Here is a 26145-nt window from a genome sequence, read left to right as displayed (position 1 = left end):
TGAAGATTATGAGGGTATATGAATTTTAAAATTAAATGACCCGCATTGATAAGCTATTTATTTACTATAAACAATGCAATATTTCATGAAGAAATAAGAATTGTAATTTTCAATTTCACGGGGACTTTAACAACATAAACAAATGTTACTGCGCATGCGCACTTTTGTAAACCCCGAACTGAACTTCCGGTACACAATTTTTTTCTTTTTTTTAATTGCAGAGAACAGAAACATACATAAGAATAAGCTTACAACACATAATATCTACCACAAAAAAAATGAAAATGAGTCACAAAAAAAAAAAAGATAAGAGGGCAATCATCTAAACATAATTACAAGAGATCAAAGGCAGAGCAAATCCTAACAGTCCTTATAGCTTTCTTATTAGTACATACTGAAATTACATTCAAATAATTTCCCATTTCTTTCAAGAAGACAGAGAAGACAGGTTTACAGTTAGAAAAATTGTATTTGTGGATGTGAAATTTACTTGGGAATTTTTTTTATTAATAACAAAACAGATATTTTCGTTTCTGGTGTCGGAGTCATAATACCCAAACATAATGTTTTCCATATGTACTGAGAAGCCTGGCAAAATCTTACACTTGACAAACACACCAAGAAGATCAACCCAAAACTTCAGAGAATGGTGACATGCCCAAAATAAGTATACCACAGTTTCTTCAGAGTTCGAACAAAAAGAGCATGTTAGCTCAATGTCAGATTTAAATCTTTGAATAAACTTCTTTATGGGGTAGAACCTGTGTATGAGCTTAAAAGAAATTTCTTTCACTTTATTTGTGAGAAAGAATTTTTGCTGTAGAGACCAGATTTTTTCCAATTAAGGTTAAGAATTAAATTATTCCAAAAGGAAATCACAGGTGGAACAGAAATCATGTTCTTAAGAAATAAAGATCGTATATTATAATTTTTGGCTTTCGACTCAGAGAAACAAATTTGACCAACAGGAGTCTCCGGTACACATTCACAAACAAAACATTCACAAACAATACGCTCTTTTCACATGACGTCACGCATCTTCCGTTCCGCCACGAAGCAGTGTATCGTTACTTCCGCTAGCACTCCAGTTCATAAGGTGGCGGTAATGCACCTATAAGCTGGTTTGCCAACCGCCAGTAAAACCACAGAAGAAGAAGTTACTTCCGCTATCGTCTCAGAATAGAGTTCTTCACTCTGCTTATTTTTTCAAGCTAGAAAAGAAACACGTAAATAATAAAAAGATCTCTTCCATCTATATCAATAACATCCTGACTAATGATCCGAATTTAGTCTCGTCCTATATGTCTTTCAATTTTACCATAAATTATATCCCCCTTATACTGTATGACCCCTTTGATTCAACACGTTTTTTGACAAAATTGAGTCGGTTCCCAAGATTAATGAGCAGAATAGAGAGCTCTGTGATACTCTTTTTTCTAAATCTGATCTTTATAAAGCAGTCAAAAGAATGCCTAATAACAAATCTCCAGGACCCGATGGTTTACCTTTTGAGTTTTTTAAAATATTTTGGGACTATTGGAGACCTTCTTTTCAATGCCCTTATAGAATGCGCTAACAATGGCGAACTGACTGAATCAATGAAGCAGTGTCTCATAACATTGATTCCTACACCGAATAACGACTCTCAGTATTTAGATAATTGGCGTTCTATTACCCTCCTGAATTCGGATTATAAATTATTGGCTTCTGTTTATGCAGAAAAACTGAAAAGTTCCTTAAATTATATTATTTCCAATACCCAATCTGGGTTCTTAAAGGATAAACATATCTCCAACAATGTAAGATTAATTTTAGATATACTAGACTATTCTGATTTGATTAATAAACAAGCTGCTATTCTGTTTATTGACTCTTATAAAGCCTTTGACACAGTTGAGCATTCTATTATTTTCAAAGCGTTGGTTAAATTTGAGTTTGGTAACTCTTTATAAAAATTATGCAAACTCTATATAATGGTATTAATAGCTGTGTTTCCTTAACTTCTGGCACTTCTCCCCGTTTCGCCGTTGGTCGTGGTATTCGTCAGGGATGCCCAATCTCCCCTTTACTTTTTCTTCTAGCTGCAGAACTGCTTAGTTTACATATAAAAAATCTCCTATTGAAGGTATAAAAATTGGTGAAAAAACTTTAATAATCAGCCAGCTAGCTGATGATACATGTCTGTTATTAAGAGATGAGTCACAGATATCAGTTGCTCTGAGTATTCTTGATTTATTCTCCTAGGCCTCTGGGCTTATGGTGAATCCAAAGAAAAGTGAACTTTTATTTGTACATGACACAGACAAAACTTTAGTTTGCGGAATCAGTGTTAAATACCTTGGGGTTGACATTTGCAAATCTACCTCTGATCGCCTTAAAAAAAATCCAACCAAAATTAGATAAAACAAAGCAGATTTGAAAAGTTTCACTTTTTGAATGGAATTAGTGAAATAAATCAACATTTTGATGATATTCTAATTATATGACCAGCACCTGTATATATATATATATTAGTTCAAGAAAGCTACTTTTTAAGAAACCTTTTTTTAAGGCACTCTCTAAGAAAATGTGGTCTGAGATCAGCCTATGAGCTTGAACCTAAAGAAACCCTTCATTCAGCAGCTAAAACACAATAGGAAACCTTAACAACTGTTCAGTACAGAATTATTAAACAACGCCCCCTACTGGTGAAGGGGTGTAAACAGTTAATTAAAACGAAGCGACATTTCACGTGATCAGATGCTTTACGGAAAAGTAAAAGCCAGTATAAAGACTTTAAAATCGAATTGTTAAATAACACATTGTTAAAAGTGCTGCGCAAACAAATATGACCGAATGTTGTTTGGCGTTGTATAACGGACTGCAAGAATATTCTATCATTATTAGAATGATTGACGTGATGACCACCTCCAGTGGTAGAGGTCATCTAGTGGTAAAAGCCATCCGTTTATTAAACTTAAAAACTCAAAAAGAAGTTACGAGACAATTGAAGAAAGTGGGGATTTATTAAACAATTTCACATGACCCCAAATAAGTGTTGCATTTGTGAAAGAGGAAAATGACCATACTGTAGCTTCTAAAAAATGATTTGTAATATATATTAGGCAACATTATTTCCATTACACTAGATACTCTAAAAGCCATGTTTCACATTGAGCAGAGATTTGCTTTTTCAATATGTGTACATCAAGTGCTATAGATTTCATTGGTTAGGTGGTGAAAAGAATAACAACACACCCTTACAAAAAAAACCCCACCTTTATTGTGCTTTTTGTCATGAAAGCGCTAGGGCCTGTGAAAACATCAACATGATACAAACTCATTCAATATTGCAGATGACCAAAAAAGTCAAGTATGCGTTTCTGCACTTTCCACGGGTAATATGGAAGGTTCACACAAAAACAAAGTCCGCCTTTTCCCCCAAAACCGGTCGCACAGAGCATCTTTAAAACCATAGACATGTTTTCACATCAACAAGGAACCCCATTTTAATGCACATTCCTGGTGTTATTGTGCACGGTGGGTGTTGTTTCAAATGAGCATTTGTTTAAAATATGATTACCTTCTTTTTTAGATTTCACAACGCCATCAGTCATGTCTTTTAACCCTTTATGCCTCAATCCTGGGATGTGACACCCACTTTTTCTAATCCAAAAAGCTGATGGGAAGTCTCGCCCCTACCTTTAGAAAATCTTGTTTTACTTAAAAATGTGTCTCGTTTCGATTTGAACAGGACATCAACAATGGAAAACGGCAACTGTAGTAAGCAATCGTTGTCATTGTACATAGCACCATCATTAATACACCATATAACAGTGTCTGATCAGCTCACTTCAACACCTCTGTTTGGCAGCAGCACGTTGAGATCATCAATAATAAACATAGCAAATGTGGAATTATGATCTCTATCAAATCCATCCCTGGAAATCGTTTATTAATACTTTTGTTCTCAGAGTTTGGTTAATGTAAGCAGGATCCGAAATGCGTGCAATCCTTTCACTTCTGTACATCCGCTGATAAGGTCTATTAAATCAGTTTAAGGCACATATTTTCCTTTGTCTAATACCACGAAACAAAAGATTTTCATCCATCCTAAGCGTGCATTAAAGCGACGGTTGCACAGTTACAACGGTGGTAAAATAATCAATGTTGTTTCGGCAGGAAAAAATTGGGACGGTTTAATTAGCATCATCGCTGTCTTCTTGGTTTTGATCCAGTACACGAGAATGATGGAACGTCTGTCACTCCCACACCCGTAACCTGCGGTGAGAATAAAGGATATTGTGTGTCAGTTACGATGTCACCCCGTGATGTCACCTTATGTGTTATGTCACCTTAAATATGCAGCCAGCCACAGGCTGTTTGGCCAGTGAATCTCCATCCATGTCTTTAAACGCTGTGATGGTGACGTACAGATCAGCGTGATCTTTACCACCTAAACAACATGAGGTGGTCTTCTCCTGGCAGTTTCACAGTCTGCAGTCGGGTGCCCGAAAGAAGTCCGTTAACTTTAAGCGTTGGCCAAAAGTCATTCAGATAAAGGCTTTAAAACGGCCATCTTTATTCCAATAAATGGTCTCAAAATGTAATTTTAGTGTAGTTCATTTTCCTCCAACAACACAAACACACATGGCAAAGGCTTTGATAAACTCTCACACACCTGTTTGTGGCTCAATGCGCAAACCTCTTCCTCCATGGTAGCAGGTGTGGAAATATTTTTCAGATAAAAGTATGATTTAATTATCAATATAATCAATAAGTGTTTTCTTTCATTAAATCATTAAGCTGTGTGCTTTTGTCATGTGCTTTCTATTTTACTCAGTGGAAAGTTACTGTGGCAAACGGAGTGAGACAGGATAAGTGGGAGTTGGAACCATAAATTTAACTAAGTCAACACACACACACACACACAAAGAGTCACACAGAAAAGAAATGTTATGAATCAATCCACTGCATATGTTTTAAGTATAATCATGAGTTGTGATGTGTTTTAATGAATCATAGGATTAAGAAACAACGCTACATAATTAAAAGCATTAGATGATTGAGTGTTTTCTTTTTACTAAAAGAATGTTAAGAATGTTGGTATGTTGTCCGGCCACAAGAAACTGTATCTAGGGAACACTCCCCAAAAGAAACTGTCTCTAGGGGACACTTCCTGAAACTAGCAACTGACCACAGGGTGGCAACGAACATATTGCACCGGATGTTGTTTTGCAGGAACAAGTGAACAAAGGAATGGAGTCAGAAGAGAGTCGTGGAACGCGAGGATTGGCTGTTGAGAATGATACCACCCAGAGGAGAGGGCGGAATCAGAAGAAGGGAGCGGCGTAAAATACTGAATAAATAAGTGTGAAAGTGTATGTTCTGGGTTGTTGGCTTGTGGTGGAGTGAGGAGATCGTCTGACAACCCAAAGCTTTGTTACTCCTTTTTACATCTGATAATAAACTTCTAATCGATTTTGGAGAACGTCTCTGTACAAATTTTTGAACATGCAGGACTGCCTCAAAAGTCCAACACAGGCGAAGCCACAGACGCCCTCTGGGTCTATGCACATGCCGCCTCGTATGTCTTATTAGGGCTCTACCCTGTAAACCCCTCTGCGGTCAGCCTAATTACACACACACATGCTGAAAAATAAATACAGTATGGACAACCAGTGTGGCTGTCGATGTGGTAAAAGATGCGGTGATCCAGTGACCAGTAGTGTTGTTTTTGGCGGCCTGTTTTAATTTTAGTTTTAGTGTAGTCTTTGTGTCAAGCTGTCATTTTAGTTTTTGTAGTTTAGTTTAGTTTAGTTTTAGTTCATACACTTTTTAGTCTAGTCAAGTTTCAGTCGACTAAAAGTCTGAGCATTTTAGTCTTATTTTAGTCAGAATTATCCATGACTATTTTCGTCTAGTTTTAGTCGACGAAAACTGATGACATTTTAGTCTAGTTTTAGTCAATGAAAATTGTATTTTAGTCTCTTTTTAGTAATGCAATTCTATGTAACCCAGTCAGTATAAGTACCTAGTAGTATAGACGAAACCAAAATTTTATTTTAGCCAAACCCATTTCAAACAAGGTTATCTTATTCCAGACACGGAAGACGTCTGATTTGAATTTACGGCCATCGGTAGGGGTGGGAATCTCTAGGCACATCACGATGCGATTCGATTACGATTCAGAGGGCGAATGTGATGATAAAACAATTCTCGATGCATCTTTTTCCTATACAAATTTTCTTTTTCTCGCTGTGTGTAGCATTTGTCATAACCCAGACCGATTTTACTTCCAATTTCCTTTATTAATAAAACAAATGGAAGTGATTTGGCAAGTCAACTGTAAGGTTACATTTGCCAGCATTGCAAAGAACCAACGGGAGAAGAGTAAGTGCCCTCAGTGCCCTGTAGTAGCATACAGAATGCAGTAAATTAATGCAGACTTTTTTTGCACATAGCACTGGAGCTAGAGAGGTTTAAAGTTATTATAGTTCACTAAAGTATTTTTTGTCGGAGTGTTCAATTTAACGGGACTTTTATTTTGACAGGTCTTTGGTTAGACGCTTGAGTTTTTGTGTTTGCCGATAGCTTCACTCAAACAGTAAACGCTCGTAAAATAAACTCAGAGCAACTGTGGAGATGAAGTTCTTGTGTTCATATCCTCATACAGTGCAGACGCAGATAAATACTCGACCATCACTCGTGTTGTATGTTAAACTGTGCACATAATTCATTCAGACACGCAGAACAGCCAGACGACATTTAACTAACAGGATTCCGCATCAGACGAAATAACGTTATAACATTTCGTCTCGTCTCGTTTTGGTCAACGACAATGAAGAGACATTTTAGCGTAGTTTTTATTTTGTAAACCACATTTAGTCTCGTTTTTATTCGTCAACAATATTGCATTGTACATTTAATTATAGTCATCGTCACATGACCAGCATTTACGTTGCGTCTCGTCTCGTTTTCGTCACGTGATAAAGGTTCGTTGACGACCATATTTCGTCATAATTTTCGTTGACGAAAGCAACACTAGTGACCAGTCCAAACTGTTGGAGATGTCCACCTGGTCTGAATGATGAACGGTCAGGATAAAGCGTGTACAGAGACCCCTGTTTCCTCTCCACCACGGCTGGTGGCAGTTCTATTCCCACGGCACCAGGACACTGGTGGGGGAAACGTGGGTATAATAAAATGAACTGCAATGCATTACACTTTTACATAACTATACACTTAGCATACAGCAAACCCTAATGCGTTGTACTATTGTAGAGTCACCCAAATAAATTGTAGTTTCTGAGTATATACCCGCAAAGAACCTCCCAGCTGGATCTACTTTTCCATCACTGAAGCGAGCGTTGGGCTTTTCCTTGTCCAGCTGAGCAGCTGTTGTAATGGAGTGCATGACCCGGTCAACAAACGCAAAGCGCATTCCCTCCGCGATGACATAACCGCCTGCCTTTCGCACCACAGATCCTGCAGGGTTCTCCAGGGTGAGGTTATCCCTATTGCTTGTAAACTTTTTTCTACCACATCTTTTCCTTCCTTTCGCCTCTCTATTAATGTGCTTGGACACAGAGCTCTGTGAACAGCCAGCCTCTTTTGCAATGACCTTTTGTGTCTTGCCCTCCTTGTGCAAGGTGTCAATGGTCGTCTTTTGGACAACAGTCAAGTCAGCAGACTTCCCCATGATTGTGTAGCCTACAGAACTAGACTGAGAGACCATTTAAAGGCCTTTGCAGGCGTTTTGAGTTTATTAGCTGATTGGAGTGTGGCACCAGGTGTCTTCAATATTGAACCTTTTCACAATATTCTAATTTTCTGAGATACTGAATTTGGGATTTTCATTAGTTGTCAGTTATAATCATCAAAATGAAAAGAAATAAACATTTGAAATATATCAGTCTGTGTGTAATGAATGAATATAATGGCTTCAAAGAGACCTATGTATGGTAGAATTTTACTATCTAAAGCGGAGGGCATTTTCCGATTAGTCTACCCTGCTCTCTCTTTATTTGTTGACAACAAAATAATTACATTTGTTAATTCTCTATTGTTTCGGTTTATTTGGAAAAATAAAGTTGAACGTGTTTAAAGGAAAATATTGACAAAATCATTTAGGGAGGGTGGCCTTAAAGGTTTGATTAATTACTTGAAAATCTAAAGCATTAAGATTAATTGGATTAAAAAATGTATGTCTGAGGATGATTTACCTTGGTTTTGGATCCCAAAGTTAATTTTTAAGAAGTGTGGTGACCTCAAGTTTTTACTCTCCTGTAATTTCAAATGCAGCAAATTACCAGTTAAACTATCCAACTTTCACAAACAAGCCCTTGATTCATGGAAGATTGCCTTTAAACATAACTTTTCCCCTCACACCTGTATTATTTGGAACAATGAAAATATTTTATCTGGAAACAAATCTCTTATCTTTGAGCATTGGGTGACACAAAATATTATTTTTGTTTCTGATTTCTTTAATGAACAAGGAGAACTTCTTTCTTTTGAAGAATTCAGGTTATCAAAGGGCATTGTAGTCCCCTTAAAAGAATTTTAAAAAGTGATGAAAAGTATCCCTCTCAGCTTAAAATCTTTGTTTAACGTTTTATGGGGCAGTCGTGGCCTAATGGTTAGAGAGTCGGACTCATGACCAGAAGTAAAGTAGTAAAGTAGTAGGTTCGATTCCCAGGGCCGGCAGATAGCGACTGAGGAGCCCTTGAGCAAGGCACTTACCCCTACTTGCTCCCCGGGCACTGCAGTGATAGCTGCCCACTGCTCCGGGTGTACGTGTGTTCACCACATGCTGTGCGTGTGTTCACTACTCTCTGGATGGGTTAAACGCAGAGGTCACATTTGGGGTGTGGGTCACCATATCTGACTAATAGGTCACTTCACTTTAAAGCACATTTATTTTATTTAGGGCTGGCAAATTATACTCCTATGCTAGCAATCAATGGTGTATATATTCTTGAAAAAAAATGTAATAACTTCTTTATAAGAAATGCCCTTCTCTTAGATCAAGCTATTTTATCTAAAGCAAGATCAAGATGGGGTATACGCTCCTTTATAATCCCAAATTGTGTGGATTTCTCCTTATAAATGTTTTACCTCAAACAAAATTAAAGAGCTTAATTTCAAAGTTCTTCATGAGTATTACGCCTGTAACAAATCTTTAAAGAAATTCTCTGAAAGTATTTCTCCTTTATGCTCATTTTGTAAAATTGAAGAGGAATCTATTTTACACGTATTCTTCCAGTGTCCCTGCTCTTGTTCCTTCTGGACTGAGATTTCTACTCTTTTGTTTAGTTGTTATACAGATTACTGAATCAATGGTTTTTATATAAGAATTTTTATCCGCTGATGTGAATTTTTATCATACACTCTAAAAAATAAAAAATATAAAATTATATTAATAATATAATTAAATGTCTCCTGTAGTCATTAAATTTGAGTTATCTAATATCTGTTTACTGGCATAGCCCGTTTTAATATTTTCAAAACAAATAAAGCAAAACAAATAAATTATTTAAATTAAATTTTAGAGAGTACATCATATTGTAATTTATAATAACTTGTGCTTTGAGTTATACTGTTGTAGCCATTTATTAATTCTCATTTTATAACAATTTCATGAAAATTATTAACAATACAAAAGCAATTATGAATACACATACCAAACTATTTATTTCTAACTTCCTGTCAAGATGCCAAATATGTAAATCCAAAGCCAAGGGCATACATAACACTGTAACCCAAGTTTAAAAACGGAAAAAAGTATCGTGTTATGCCAATTTAAGACGTCTGTACAACGGGTAAGATACATGTCGGAGACTGTAGGTGAGTGCATGTTAAAAGTGACCAATCAAAGGATCAGAGAAGTCTGCCATTGTCCCGCCTCCAAAGTCTTAGAAGTCAACTCAACGAGCGAGCAAGTGTTGAGCAGTTGCCAGAGCATAGAGAGAATCGCGGCGCGCTCGTCAAAGCCTCTGCTCGCGGACTGAGTTTTTGCTCGCGGAGCAGAAATGCGCCCGCGCGAGGATTCTTTTCCGCTTGCGGATACTGTTCTGCTCGCTCGCGGAGTTTAAATGCGCCCTCGCGGAGCAGCTTTCCGCGCGTGGTTATCATTATGCGCGTTTGCATAGCGCGTGCGCGCGCGGATTCCATGCGCGTGAGTTTTGGGTCCATTTAAATTCCATAGTTTCGCTGAGAGTTTAATTAATGCACCCCCTCCCCCACCCCAGACGCATTAACCCAGATCATTAGGTCAAATCAACTCAGCGCACCGCAGCTCGAGCTGTCTGAATTCGAGGTGGAAGTTAAAGGCGATAGGCAGAAAAGCTGTATATTATTTCCTTTATTTAGTCACTAAATCAGTGGCGGCCGGTCAATAGGGGGCGCTGGGGCGCCGCCCCCTTAAAGTTACCAGAGAAGAAAGCTACTTTAATATGCCAACAATAAGTTTTATATATATCGCAAATTAATAACGTAATAAAATAATTTAGTCGTACTATTCCACCGTTAGTCATATTATCATTTATTAAAAAATCAAAAAATCAAAATTGTATTTTGTTCATACGTGTGTGCGGGGCGCCGGACAAACGAGTGTGTATGTAGGCACGAACATTTTTGAAAAGCATGTGATTTGAGGCTAGCTCTAATTGGCTTGTTTCAAATCGTCCCAAACCCTCCCACTTTTGTTGTAAGCGAATCAATATTGTGTTTATATTTTTGGCCTCATGTGATTGGACCGTTCTTAACGCCTCTCATTACCGCTCAGCAGATTGTCATTTGACTGACAGGTACTGATTAACGTGGAAGCAAGTGAAATTATCTCGAGATGAAAGAAAATTCGGTTTTATCTTTACAAGAATACCCGTTGCGAAGGCGTTCGGATGAAGAAAAAAAACTGATCAAGGAGGTTGGACCAGATCGACCCAACTTGCAAATTCAGCAGCAGTCAAGTGATCGCGGTCGGTCTTACACTCGGTGCTTTTCCGTCACTTCTTATGGAAAACGGAGTTGGCTAGCTGGATGCGATGTAAGTCATGCCTTTTATTGTTTTCCCTGTTTGCTGTTTCAAAGTCTTGGCACCGAAACGTTGTGGACAACAATAGGGGTTTGCGATTTAAAACATCTCTCTGATCAGTGCAAGCGACATGAAAGTAGCCGCAGCCATCTCGACAACGCTATGAGGCTCCAGTTGTTTGGGAAGGTTTGCATTGCTGAACAGCTAGATGAAGGCTACAGGTTTGGCATTAGAAGGCACAATGGCCACAATGAGAGCGAGAGCTCCGATAACCACGGGATATTCCGTGGCTTGGTTGACTTTGTTGCTTCTCTTGATGGAGTTTTGAAAGAGCACCTCGAGAATGCCACTGTGTTTAAGGGAACTTCGAAAACCGTGCAGAACGAGCTGTTGGACTGTATGTTGTCTGTTATGAGAGAACACATAATCCAAGCACAAAACAGCGATTTTCTATCAATCCAGGCCGACGAGACCACTGATACTGCCACACAGTGCCTGCTTGTGCTGCGCTACATTGATGGCAAAAGCAACGTACAGGAGAGGTTTTTTGCTTTTATTCATCGGCATTCAACTACAGCTGATTCCATCGCTACAGCACTAAAAGAGCATTTTACTGTAATCCTTCCAGAGGATCAGAAGAGTAAACTCATCTCCCAAGCGTATGATGGAGCCAGCGTGATGAGAGGTGCCACTGCAGGTGTTGAAAGGAAGATTCAAGATGTGTACCCAAATGCCCATTACATCCACTGCTATGCGCATCAGCTCAATCTAATAACGCAAAAGGCCACTTCTCACATACCCAAAGTTAGAATTTTTTTTCTAACCTTGGAGGATTTGTCAGCTTTTTTTCAAGATCAACCAAGCGCACAGATGTTCTTGATAAAGTAGTTGCCAATAGACTACCAACATCAAGCAGTGTTAGATGGAACTTCCACAGCCGTGCCATCAATACAGTGTTTGGAGGCTTTGCCATGCTGCTGGAGGATCAGGATTTTAATTTTTTTCTGCAACTTTTCCACAACATCATGCCACACGTGGACATCCTCCATGCCAAACTCCAGAAGAAGGACATACAGTAGATTCAGTCCACATTAAGGGGAGCATCCAGCAGGACATACAGAAGATCAGGTAGCAGCTGTATTCCTTCTTTTGAATTTGTTATCATTATTATTGTTATTAGTCATACATTTTCTTAATCCTTTGCAGAAATTCTCTCCATTCTCTGGTTAACCAAAGCAGTGAAGGAGCTTCTCAACCAAAGAGGCGGCGGTTGCTTAGTCCAGAGGTCCATGAACGGATTGCAACAGAGGTAAGTTTATTGTAGTCCTTGTTTTTCATAGAAAAGCTATCAAAGGAAGCTATCAAAAAGAAAGTAAATATTAACAACAAGTTAAACGGCATGGTTTCATTTACCCTCTTTGGGTACTAAATGTGTTCTCATGTCTTTGAGTGTATACATTTTTTTGCTTAAATATTGTAGCAAAGAGTAGATCCTTTGATATTGGGCTTTATTAAACTTTATGAAACTATACTACATTTATTTGCAATGCATATTTTACTACAAGTCAATCTATTTAACCATTTTCATAGTCTTTAAATTGTGATCTAAATAGATTTGTTATTCTTAGGTTTTCTCTAGTGGTGTGCCCTCTTTATCTGATTGATATGAAAATGGCTGATAATAAAAAAATGCTATTAGCGCCCTAAGCATCAGAAGTTCATGAAACTTAGCATGTTTGTCTAGTCCATATGTATGAAGTTTGGATAAATCAGGGATTCAAACACTGAAGCTGGTCTCCGTCTCTGTATAACTTAAAACTGATCATTTTAAATGTTGCAGTTGAAATTGACATTTTGTCATCACTACATCATTTTTGTTTTTGTCCTTCACTCTGTAGGTCTGTGACACCATACTCCAACACACCATGGAACGGTTCTGCTTCACAAGCCACCTCGTTAGTGCCACCCTGCTGCAAGCAGACAGGTTTGAACAGTACACAAGACCTGCCAACCTGTACTCATTTTGCGTAGCCGGTACGCATTTTGACCTCAAAGTACGCTGGTACGATTTGTCACTCTAAACTACGCAAAAACCTGATGACGCCTCTGCTGCGTGCAGTACTCAAAACAAGCAACAGAAAAAAGAAGAATATGTCCAATCATAGCACTGAGTTCTTCCCCCAAATGGAAAGCTGCGATGATTGACACGTCCTATGGCCTATCAATCAATAACAAGAGTCAGCAAATCGGCAGATCCACAAAATCCCGCGTGATCCCCTTCCACACACACGTTCTGACGCATTGTTTTAAACGAAGAGTCAAGACGTCTTCTGAGCTCTAAGGTAAACGGATCGGGTGGATGTGGAAAGTTGAAATATTGAATTATCTTAATCCTATGCAGTCGATGATCTCGCGGGCTCATTTGATAACGTGCACTTGCCCGCAAGATGCGCTAACATTATTTCTGATTTATAAATGAGCGCTCACGAAAAGTTACCGTGATTTTACCAAGTACCATAGGCGCCGATTGCGCTGGTGGATTCTCACACTCAATAGCGTGCACTTGTATCTGCGAGAGAGCATCAAGTTTTGGTCACATGAAAACGGCGTGCCGGCGCCGTTCTCTTTCAGTAAAGCGAATCCGCGTGACAGCGGAGCGGATTGAATGCGCTCTGCAAAATCGAGCTCTCGATAATTGTCAATAAAATAAAACGTCATATGCAAACTTTTGAGATTAATAATTATAAACGTGAATAAATAAGTAAAGTAGATTATGGCAGGCTGGCAAAAAATGTAAGTGTATGTGTGCAGCATAGAAAGTTACCAAGAGGTGTTTGCGCGTGCGCGGAATGGGGACTAACTGCCACATGGAAAACTTGCTGATGCTCTGCTCAGAAAGGCCAAATCAGCGACCTATGAAACAAAGCAGTCAAGAGCAAGTGCCACTGCAAGTAAATGTGATTGATATACATCAAGGGTATCTCACTGAAGATTATTTACACACACAATATACACAAATGTTTCCTAAATTTAAATACATGTGTTCAATAAGAAAAGTTATTTTCAAAAATGTGACTGATGCATTTTTCACAACCAATATGTTATATGTTAAAAACCTGTGTTCTGTCTCTTCGGCTGATGGTACTCAAAAAAATATTCCAAGGTTGGCAGGTCTGCACAATTCAACCTCGTTAGTGCCACCTGCTGCAAGCAGACAGGTTTGAACAGTACACAGTGGCGTTTCCTGAAGATGCACTGAGTAGGACTTTGAAGGCCTATCCAGTGCTCAATGGGAGTAAGCTAAAGACAGAGCTTAGTCTCATCTACTCAAGGAAGAGTTCAGAACCTGTTGTGGTGCTGTGGACCTACTGCAGCTGTTTAAGGAGAACAATCTTGAAGAAGTCTTTTCAGAGACTGTCACTCTTCTAAAGATCCTCATCACCACACCCATGACCACAGCAGAGGCTGAGAGGTGTTTCTCAACTTTGAAAAGAGTTAAGACTTTTCTGAGAAATAGCATGACCCAGGAGAGGCTAAATGCATTGGCCATGCTGTCAATGGAGAAGAGAATGGTGACTGAGATATTGACTTTAACCAGAAGGTCATTGAGAAATTTGCAAGTCAGAAAGAAAGGAGAGCAAAATTTATTTTCAAATAGTGTTAATGGCCAATGATTAGGTAACTATAGTGTTATAAACCCACATGCAATTCAAATTCACTGATTCATAGTACATTTATTTGCATGTATTAACATTGACTGTAATAATGATACGTCACCTGATTAATGGCTATTTATAGTCCTGCATTACTGACAGTTGGATTTTCAGTTTGTTTGCGCCCCCCCAAATATTTTTAGCACCAGCCTCCACTGCACTAAATGTATTTCTAAGAGTTATTTAGACGAGAATGTATGGGTTTAAAGTTCAAATCTGTAGTCGGTTAATAAGATAGCGTCTGTTTAAAGTTCCAGTCAGTGAAATCTAACGGCAAGGTTGCGAATTGCAAATAACCGCTCAACCCACCCCTCCCATTCCAAACACTACGACGGCTGACAGAACATGGCGAATTATATGCGAGGGGCCCCCGCGGTGCATGTAGATAGAAATAGCTCGTTCTAAGGTAAGAAAATCGTAACGCTTCATTGTGTAAGTCCTTCTGAAATTCACCGCTGGCTCTGATATCTGTAATGTTAGCAGTTGAGCTAGTTTTGAAATGGTATTAATTTTGGGCATATATCTAACGGTCAATATTTGGTTTCATAAATCTATTCTTTGTTTTTTTGCAAATCGTTTTTGACTGAGGGCAAAGTTAAGTTTCATAACTTCATATTTTTTATTTAACTTTGTACCGCTGCCTTGTGACTTTTTTGCACATATGTTGCCTGAATCATTTGAAGTTTATGACTTGTGTGTAAATGTGTGTAATGTACTAAAAATAATTAGAAAAAATAAAGCTAATACAATGTTGATCATTTGTTTATCATGTGATTTATTTAACTTTAAAAGATTATTTTAAAAGGAATACAAAAAAACATTAAAAAATATAACCCATTAATGAAATCAAATTAACCCAGTATTTTTGTAAGAAATAACCAATTTTTGGGTCGAAAAACAACCCATTTCCTGGTTTAAAATTAATAACCCAACTTCTTGGGTTAATTTAACCCCAAATTTGTTCTGTCCTATATTTACCCAGCAGCTGGGTTAAAAACAACCCAAGTTGTGTTGTTTTTAACCCAGTGTTTTTTAGAGTGTACGTTAATTTTACTTTGTCTTTTGGGAAAATTTTATATTCATAAAGCCAGAACAATGCATTGTAAACCCAATTACTTTGCTTTTTCTGCTGATGTAAAATCCCTATTTGCTTCTTTTCAATACATGTCTAAACCTCTGAATGCTAAAGCTATGAAAACTTTTAAGATTCTTGGAAATATCATTTCAAAAATGTGACTTTATAACATAGTTTGATTATGATTGTTATGTGCCCCTCTCTTCTTTTTTATTATTATTTTCTTCTTTCTTTGTATTGTAACATTATCCCTTCAATAACTTATTATATTTTTCCTCTGTTTGTATTAATGCATAATATTTACTGTTACTTGCAATAATTACAATTAAAAAAAAATTGAGATACACCTCAGCCGTGGGTGCATCTCAACTCAACTTTATTTATATAGCGCTTTTTACAATTTTCATTGTTACAAAGCAGCTGTACATAAGACATATTGACTATAAGCAAAACAATTAAAGTTGTACCTGCAAAAACAAGAAAAAGTTGAAAACACAGAAGACAGACATACCCACATACAAAACACTCCACACACACAATATGCACACATACTAACACACATAGACATAGACACACACACACGGATGGATGCACACGTACACAGACAAGTACGCGCACACACACAGGCACGCACGCACATACACACTCAGTGAGAGCACACATTTAAGATAAAGGAGAGAGAAGCACATGTCAAATATAACAGACTATAAATTTCTATATGCAATATTAAGTAAAACTTAAAAATTCTAAAGCAGCCCCCCGGCCAGGCAAATAGTGCAAAAAAACGTATGCAAACGGTGGCGAGGAACCCAAAACGCTAATCGAGAAAAAAAAACTCAGGAGAACCCAGGCCCAACCAGGGGATTCCAATTCCCCTCTGGCAAAAGCTGCTGCCTCTGCACAAGCTCCAGAGAGCTTGCACAACAAGGCTAAATAAACTTACTAATAAGGTAAATTATAGTTTAAGATTATCATTAATAATCTAATAGCATTTGAAATTTTGTGGGGAAGGCGTGTCAGGTGACCGCGTCCTTCTTTATCCAGCTCTATCATCTCAGCTCTTGTCAGGTCGCCGCTTCCCATTCTTCCACTCTACCATCAGGTCAGGCCATGAAGACGTGTCAGGTGACCGCGTCCTTCTTTATCCAGCTCTATCATCTCAGCTCTTGTCAGGTCCCCACTTCCCATTCTCCGCTCTACCATCAGGTCAGGCCATGAACTGCATCCTGCTCGCTGTGGTAACCTTGGAACAATGAGACAAGACTGGCTGAGAGTAGAGTACTGTTCTGTACTCTTTGATGCAACAAGTACATCAGTTGTGTTTTTGGTTCCGGTTGATCTAACTAATGCAGCCTAAACCCTCTGAAGATTTATATTATGGAAGAGTAGTGTATGCAAGATTAAAAAGATGCGTCTTTAGTCTAGATTTAAACTGACAGAGTGTGTCTGCCTCCCGGACAGTGCAGGGAAGACTATTCCAAAGTTTAGGCGCTAGATAGGAAAAGGATCTACCACCTGCACTTGATTTTGAAATTCTAGGTATTACCAACTGACAGGACGCCTGAGAGCGTAATGCACGTGAAGGACTGTAATACAAAAGGAGTTCATTCAAGTACTGAGGAGCTAAACCATGTAAGGCTTTATAGGTAATAAGCAAGATTTTAAAGTTAACGCGATGCTTTATAGGTAACCAGTGCAAGGTTGACAGAACCGGGCTAATATGTTCATACTTTTTTGTACGTGTAAGAACTCGAGCTGCCGCGTTTTGGACCAATTGGAGTTTTTGTAATAAGCCTGCAGGGCAACCACCTAACAGTGCATTACAGTAGTCTAGTCTTGATGTCATGAATGCATGAATTAACTTCTCTGCATCTGACATTGACAGCATATGACGTAGTTTAGATATATTCTTAAGATGGAAAAACGCAATTTTACAGGTGTTGGCGACGTGGCTCTCAAATGACAGATTACTATCGAATAGAACGCCAAGATTCTTTGCTGACGACGAGGGTTTTATGGAACATCCGTCAATAGTTAAACAGTATTCTTGGTTGTTACTTATAGCAGTTTTCGGTCCAATAAGTAACACTTCCGTTTTGTCCGAGTTCAGTAATAAAAAGTTGTTACTCATCCAGTTTTTTATATCGACTATGCATTCCATTATTCGATGGAACTGCTGTGTTTCATGAGGCTTCGAGGAAATATAAAGTTGAGTATCATCAGCATAACAGTGAAAGCTAACTCCGTGTCGCTTTATTATATCTCCTAGAGGTAGCATGTATAATGCGAAGAGCAGAGGCCCTAAGACTGAGCCCTGTGGTACACCGTACTGGACTTGCGATTTGCGTGACACCTCATTGTTTATTGCTACAAATTGAAAACGGTCGGATAAATAAGATTTAAACCATTTCAAAGCTATTCCCTTAATGCCGACATAATTTTCGAGTCTATGTAGGAGTGTGCTGTGGTCAATGGTATCGAATGCAGCACTAAGGTCTAGCAGCACCAATAACGAGATACAACCTCGGTCAGACGCCAATAGCAGATCATTTGTAACTCTGATCAAAGCAGTCTCTGTACTGTGACATGCTCTAAATCCAGACTGGAATTCTTCATTGATGTCATTCCTTTGGAGGAAGGAGCATAATTGAGTTGAAACTACTTTTTCCAGAACTTTAGATATGAAAGGTAGATTCGATATAGGCCTGTAGTTCCTTAGTTCTCTAGGGTCGAGTTGGGGTTTTTTGACAAGGGGCCTTATAACAGCCACCTTATATGCTTTAGGCACATGTCCTAATGTCAGAGATGAGTTAATAATACCAAGAAGAGGATCTATAATTTCTGGGAGCATCTCTTTCAGTAGATTTGTAGGTATAGGGTCTAGTATGCATGTTGTTGATTTAGATGATCTAATAATTTTAGACAGCTCATCTTGATCTACGGTATAAAATAATTGCATTTTCTCCTTAAGGGCGCTGTAGTTAGTTTGTTCAGCGGGTTTCACTTCTGATTGCATTGTTATAATTTTTTCTCTAATATCTTGGATTTTATATGTGAAGTAGTTCATAAATTCATCACTGCTATGCTGATATACAGGATCAGAAGTCACTGACGATTTATTTTTTGTTAATTTAGCCACCGTGTTAAATAAAAACCTAGGGTTGTGCTGGTTTTCTTCTATTAGTGATGAAAAGTAGGCGGATCTAGAAGTTTTTAGGGCTTTCCTGTATTTTCGAATACTATCCTTCCATGCTGTACGAAATACCTCTAATTTAGTTTTCTTAAAGTTGCGCTCCATTTTTCGGGCCGCTTTCTTTAGAGCCTGAGTGTGTTCATTATACCACGGTGTGGGGCTGCCATTTTTAATCTTCTTTAAACGTAGTGGAGCAACTTTGTCTAGCGTTACCGAGAAGGTGGAATTAAAATTTTCAGTGGTAATGTCAAGATCTTCAACGTTATTTCTCATGATTTGAGACAATTCGGGCAGATTATCGAGAAACGCATCTTTGGTAGTTGAAGTTATTGTTCTACCATATTTGTAACAATGAGTTTTATTTGCAGCCGTAGGCCAGTGAAGCAAACATAATACCAGATAATGATCCGAAATGTCTTCACTCTGCTGAAGGATTTTAACGTCGTCCACATTTATACCGTAAGACAGTATTAAATCTAAAGTATGATTACGAAGGTGAGTGGGTCCTGACACATGTTGACTAATGCCCATGGAGTTAAGAGTGTCTTTGAAAGCCATTCCTAAGGCATCTGTAACGTTATCTACGTGGATGTTAAAGTCACCAACGACAAGAATGATTAGACATCATTCGGTCTTATCTAAAGGATGTGTGACTGTGATGGCAACCGAGAGTATTTTTATAAAATCTGGCAAATAAAGTCAGCCATACTATAAATGAAGAGGACAGAAATGAAGGGGTGACATACATAAACATACACACACGTTTTTGTCCTGAGACTGTTCATTCTTCTGCCTCTGTGGGGCAGTGTTCTCCTGTTTGGCCGCTTTCAGTTGAATCTGTCCTGTTGTGAAATTGATAATTCAATTAGCGAGAAAGAAATCAAGACTTAAAAATATACATTCTTTATTAATCTTTATTAATTTGTCCTTATTAAATTCCTCATTAAAATCAGATAAATCATCAAAATATTTAGGCTCAAGGGCTTATGGGTATTCCTTGCATTCTGTTCTGATAATTTTGTTAATTAAAATTTTTACACTTCAATAAAGTTTATGGACTTTGTAGGTTAAAAAGTTCAATGAACTTAGATTTTTAAGTTGTTTTCAAAATACATAATGTTTACTTAATTGTTTCAACATTCTGGTTTACTGTTGTGCTTGGTTTACAGAGATTTTATTTTTGATAAATTTTTAGTTTTCATATTATTATTTTAGTTTTTTAAATCACATTTATACAGAATAACTAAAAAAAGAAGCCGTTTTGACCTGCAGAGATGAAGAGGCCCGAGATGGACAAGAGAAAAGAGTCTTAAATGAAGCAGTAAAACCCCCAGACCAGAGAAAGAAAATAAGGACAAACAAGTCCAGGCTCAAAGCCACACTGTTAAGTGAATATGAATGCTGCATGAATGTAAGTTCCTTGGGTCAAGTTTATTTTGTGTTTTAAGTGTACAATGCACTAGTTGTTTATAAAATAATTTTATAAATTGCAACACAGGCCTATACGTTTGACCTATACTGACCGGACAAGTACAGTGCATTTAGGCAGTTGATGGTTTTTCAGTATGTACAGTTTATTTCTAATAATAGATAAATGCCTTTTTATTCATACTTTATTGTTTTAACTTTGATTTTTTTACCTTTCTATAGCACTCATATACAGTATATTCTGTCGTTTTTTCAGCTGCCAGCCTACAGACAATCTGCTGATGACTTCAACCTTCAACAGACAACTGAAAACACACCTGTTCCATATACACCGAACTACCCTATAATTTTACATCTTATTTTCTAAAAAATATATAATTGATTTCAAAATATTAACAGAAGACAAGAGAGTAAAATGTACACAATTAATTAATTAATTAAAAAAGCTTCAACTCTATTCCTTGTAGACCTATCCTTGTAGGCTATGCCGTTTGTTGTGTCCAAAAACAAAATGTTATTTTTGACAAAAATAATATTACCTGTAACAAGCTTCATTACATTTTTTAATAATTTTTGATATATATTAATACTTTATAGTAATATATTTTATATTGACACTATATACTAGTATTTCAAATGAATTGCAACAAAATGTACTCATTTTCTAACACAAACCACTATACAACACTCAATTAAAATTTTCAATATTGTTTATTGAATGAATTCTTAAAAGTGTATACAGTATATATGTAATGCAAGTGTATAATAAGTAACAGTAAATTAATTACAAATATAAAGTAATCCCTAACTTTAGTTCTTTCACAGGTTTTCAACAACAATGGTTGTGCTGCTGGACAGAAGCTGATGCTCGATCGTGTCAAAGATCTACTTTTTTACTGAATTTAATCTTGATGTATAGTTTAATATAAATACACTATAAAAGGAGTACCTGGTTCGTAGACATCATTTAGTATTGATCTACATATGTAAACTTGTTGCCATCTCAGTGAAACCTATATTCATAAAGTAAAACCCCTTGGTTTTGAGGAGCATAACCAGGTGTCACATTGGTCGCTGCTGCCATCCACCCCAATTCTTTCTAAACATATTTGACAGTGATGGCCTAGCCTAGCTTTATTCCGGAAACTGCACCCAGAAACGATTTGATACGAGCAAGAGACAGATGTGCCTGCATCGAGATCAAATCCAAGCCACCCAGAGAAACGTAGTTCTCTGCTGGGGAGTTAAATTGCTCTTATATAATTTACTTTATATGACCAAGGACAAATTCTCGATGCCAATCGCCATATTCCTTGAATAAGCTAGAAATTGTTTATTTGCCTATATGTAAGGTGATATGTAGACATCACCTTACATTATATACTATATATTTGTTACGAAACCGCCTCAAATTAGGATAATTTATAAAAAAACTTTATTTTTACATCACTTATTACAGGACTATAATTTATTAACAATTTTTTCAGTAACTAAGGGCATAAGGGAGTAAAATGAGAATGCATGTCTGAAGTTGTAAGCAGAAGCACTAATGGATAAGTGCGACACAATAAAATCCAAACACACCAAATAAGGACAGCAAAGTGTTTATTTATAAATTCACAGTTTCTAATGGCACTACACTGCTGTAGGTACAGTTGTTCCTGGAAAAATAAAATACTGTGCAGCGCATCTTAAAATGATCAGATTCCATTTGGGCGCCACCTAGAAGTTAAATAAATCAGGTGTTGACCACTAGAGGACGCGATACTAAGGAAAGCTCAGGGACAAAAGCACTTACGCAAGGTGTGGTGTAAAAAACAAAAGGCATGTGTAGTACTCCAAAGTGCAAGGGAGAGCCTGCGCAGAGGTCTCTACTCACTGGGGCATTTCATCTCCAAATATTACTCAAACACACACACTTGAGAAAACATCCATACATAAACACAAATTCCACCAATAATCAATTAACATTCAAAAATATGAAGGTAGTAAAATGAATGATGAAAGGGGACGTCGCCCCTGAACGTGGAACATGTCTCATGGAAATCACAGAGATGGTCCCTGCACCATCCCAATCTTTCCCTTTCATTTAAATCACAACGTCAATTCACATGCTTTATTCACCTACAGCCCACAGTCAGATAAAAGGGATACATGACGGGATCATGTAAATGAAAAATGACAGCCATAGATGACACAAAGTACACAGACCATCCGAGGGAAAACTGCACTGGGGGTTTCAAATGGTACAGGTGCATTAAAAACATCTAAAAACAAAATGGCCCACATATACACACACATAGAAATGTATAAAGCATGTGTTAAGAGGGACATGGAGTGTGAAAAGTTAAAGACAATGCAGGGCACAGAAATAAGCCGTCCACATACATGATTGTGTATCACAAGACAGTTGCTTTGCTGGACGCATGCACAATGTTCGCACAACGATACGTTTGGGCATTCTTACAATTCACCCCAATCCAGAAAAACACAAAGCTCATCAGAACAGATCCAGCGAGGAATAACAAATCAGATCCAGCTTCCGAATCACAGACGTCCTTTTAAAATCCAGAAGGACATCACATTAAAAACAGTAGTATTTATTTCTTATTTATTCTTTTCTGAACAGATGTGGACATCTTAAATAATAAAGTGACTCAGAAACTCCACAGAAACTAAACGGCAAACTGAGCAAACGATGAAGAACAGGAATATGAGTTTGTGTAACAGTACCACGTGCCACTCATAGGATGAATCTTGAGAGCTCTACATGTGGTTGGAAGGCCACTGCAGCTTGTTTGTGATATGACCGTGAGCTCATAGAGCCCAGGTCACATTTAAATAAATAAATACATAAATAATGACCACTAAAATATAGGAACAAACTCCCGTGTACATAAAGTGTGTATGTGTTTTGGAATGACAAACTGGCCTTGCTCAATTTTGCCTCTGCTAAACACACAACGTCACCATACTTGAAAGCTGAAAACTCAACATGTGTAAACGGCAACGTATGCTTGTATGTATATGCATGTGTGTTCAGGCCCAGCCTGGACTTGTTGGTCAAACCACAGTGAACTTCCGAAAAGAAAACGGATGTTCCAGACCATAATCAGGCTTTAAAAGACTCTAGTAAGAAAGAGAAAATAAAGACAGAATTAAAAACACGACTGGATCTGTTCTTCATTCTGCTCTGTTTGCTGGAATGAAGCCATGTGCTTTGTGACATCACTGGTCCCACAAACCAATCACGGAAAATGACTGTAGTGTTACACATTCACATGTACAAGACAAACACTTATTAAAGAGGGAGAGATGAAGGGAGATGAAGGAAAATGAAGACCTGCGGGACATGTTAGTAAAGAAGGTACGAAAGGTTGGAGACATAATGGTCATCATCGCAGACTACAGGAGCATCGCGTGTTGCTCTTTGGAGGAGGGGCTGCCTGTATCAGACAGTTCACAACACATTCTGGCCACGGTGATATTGCACCACCTGTTGGCCACATCTATATAACAACAAATCTCACGTCTTATATTTTCCATGTTCATCAGTCCCCAGAATAATAATAAAAAAATCTTAAAGGGAATAACGAAAGGATCCTTCGGGTGGTCGTTGGTTGTGAAGATTTTCCAATGGCTAAAAAGGCACATAAACAAGAGTTCTGAGAACCAGGATGTAGCGACGTGAGAAAAGATGGAAAGATAAAGACGTTCAAATAAAAGTGAAACGAATAAGCAGCATGAAAGCGTGCAAAGGTCAATCCTTTCCGCTCATTAGACGCAGCGACTTCTCTTACTGGCAGACTATCAAACCATGCAACAAAACCTCAAACTCGTCCCGTTACAGCTGTCCTTCCAAACGTGGCCATGCCCAGTTCCGCCTTTCCCTTCATGAGTTTCTCCAGCGCCGGCATGTTGCCAGCCGACACGGGAAGCGGTGCGTGTAGTATCACTCCCCTGCACCGTTCCTCCTGCTGCTGCTCGGCATTCTTAGGCTGCCGGCGTTTCAGAGATCTCTTCTCAATCTTGCTCTTGACCGGAGGGAAGGTAGGCGGAGGCTCTCCGTTACAGAGGGCAGGGTCGTGTCCGTTCAATGAGGGGCCGCTGCTGTAAGATTCCTCAGACAGAGTGGAAACTGAACTCTCTGAGCTGCCCTCTGACACAAAGTCCCTGGATGAGGAGGTTGACGCGTAGCCGCCGCATCCGGACGGCAGTAACTGAAGAGAAGATTCGTTGCTGCATTTGGGCTTGCCGTTAACGACCGTCACCGAGGGGATGGAAGCCTGGAGCGTCTCCACTTTGTCCGCTCCTTTTGTCTTGCAACGTTTCTTCTGTAACACACAGATAGAAAGAGAAGTCGACATAAAAAAAGGCATTTGGACAGAATTTGAATTGACATATTGTTAAACATGATGAGCTGAATGAGTATGATGGGACAGCAGATCAACACAACAGACAATGAGAATATTATTTATGGATGGTAAACATGTGCAGGGAATACTTTGGAGACGATACTATTTAATACACTTTAATGTGGGGAGGTTTGTCTTATATAAAGCGTAACAATATGTACATCAAGACACACGGATACATATTTTATTGTAATAAACTGTACATCAGTGCTTTTGAAACATGTCCCAGTGGCTGAAACACACTCCGTACCTTTTTCTCTGGAGAAAACCTTAGCGGTTCTACAATGTACAAGTCATCAGGACCTACTAAAGAGGGGAGAGAGGGGGCAGGTTAACGGAATGGTATGGCAAACAAGAACACAAGCATGACAGCACTTGCAAGTAGTAGCTCGCGTTAAACAATGACACCTGTTATTCTCTATTTCGCCCACCTCTGTGTTTCAGGCCTTTCATTTATTGAACTTTTGAAGCTGCGGCAGAATAATTTGCATATGCCATTATTCAGAAAGTTTTCATTTACATATCAGTTCTATGTCATGAGACCGTTGCCTGCTGTTACTACTTGCAAATGTCTAACATATGCCAGCCAAAAGCATCATGTGCTAAAAATATCCAACCTCTGCCTCGTGAAAACAAATAACTGTCCACCCAAAGGCACGACACACATACACAAGCTGCTGCAAAATGTGAAAAGAATAAAAGTAGGGAAAAAAGAAATGAGGAAGAACAGGAAAGATCCGGCATTTTGTGTTTAGGCATGTGGATGTGCTAGCAGACTTTCCACAACAGTTTTGGGCTGCCAAAATTACTTTATTACTAACTATTATTAATTACTATGAAAAATACTACGCCAAACAATCAATAAGAATTTTTTACATAAATATTTGCACCATGTAAAATAAAGGCAAAAGGCCAAAAATAAATGTATCAAAAATGTATCGAAAACATTATTGGAAATTTATTCCCAGAATTTGCATATGGGTCAAAGCCTATGCATATTTACTTGCTGGCGCCCTAGCAAATAAATATTTATTTTTGGTTGGTTAACATAACAGGGTCAAATGTTCCCATACATTCTTAACCTAATATGAAGTAATACTTCGCTCTGACATTTGACTACAAAATGACATTGTGCTCCAGTACAGGTCACGGTGATATTGAACCACCGTCAGACATGGTGAAACCTGTGGACTCAAAACTAGTTCAAGCTGGAAAGCGATCTGGCTCTCTGTGATGCATGAAATACAAAAGCCCCGATTCTTCTGGGCGGCTAAAATCAGAACACTCAATGTAAGACACATGTT

At 38.2% G+C, this 26145-nt stretch overlaps 1 protein-coding gene and 2 long non-coding RNA genes across 3 annotated transcripts in view; 1 reads left to right on the top strand and 2 right to left on the bottom strand.

Annotated features, from left to right (window-relative positions):
• Positions 1-4009: 4009 nt before the first annotated feature.
• LOC130565989 (uncharacterized) lies at positions 4010-4705 on the bottom strand. The gene is made up of 3 exons (XR_008964424.1): positions 4661-4705; positions 4335-4476; positions 4010-4260 (listed from the first exon to the last, which is right to left on the bottom strand). It is a non-coding gene; the product is annotated as an uncharacterized LOC130565989 (long non-coding RNA).
• Positions 4706-11620: 6915 nt separating this feature from the next.
• On the top strand, positions 11621-14314 carry LOC130566271 (uncharacterized). The gene is made up of 3 exons (XR_008964449.1): positions 11621-12326; positions 12916-13001; positions 14236-14314. It is a non-coding gene; the product is annotated as an uncharacterized LOC130566271 (long non-coding RNA).
• Positions 14315-22014: 7700 nt separating this feature from the next.
• Positions 22015-26145, bottom strand: part of suco (SUN domain containing ossification factor) — a 92969-nt gene continuing 88838 nt past the window's right edge. Inside the window, exons 31-32 of the mRNA XM_057353325.1 lie at positions 25092-25147; positions 22015-24760 (exon numbers count right to left, since the gene is read on the bottom strand). Coding sequence (XP_057209308.1) covers positions 24257-24760; positions 25092-25147 — 560 coding nt within the window. The 3' untranslated portion in view covers positions 22015-24256. The remainder of the gene's footprint in view (positions 24761-25091; positions 25148-26145) is intronic.

Source organism: Triplophysa rosa, linkage group LG15 (genome assembly GCF_024868665.1).
Source record: "Triplophysa rosa linkage group LG15, Trosa_1v2, whole genome shotgun sequence".
NCBI classification, from domain to species: Eukaryota; Metazoa; Chordata; class Actinopteri; order Cypriniformes; family Nemacheilidae; genus Triplophysa; species Triplophysa rosa.
Note: the sequence above shows the minus strand (reverse complement) of the source record. Positions and strands in the feature narration are given on the sequence as shown.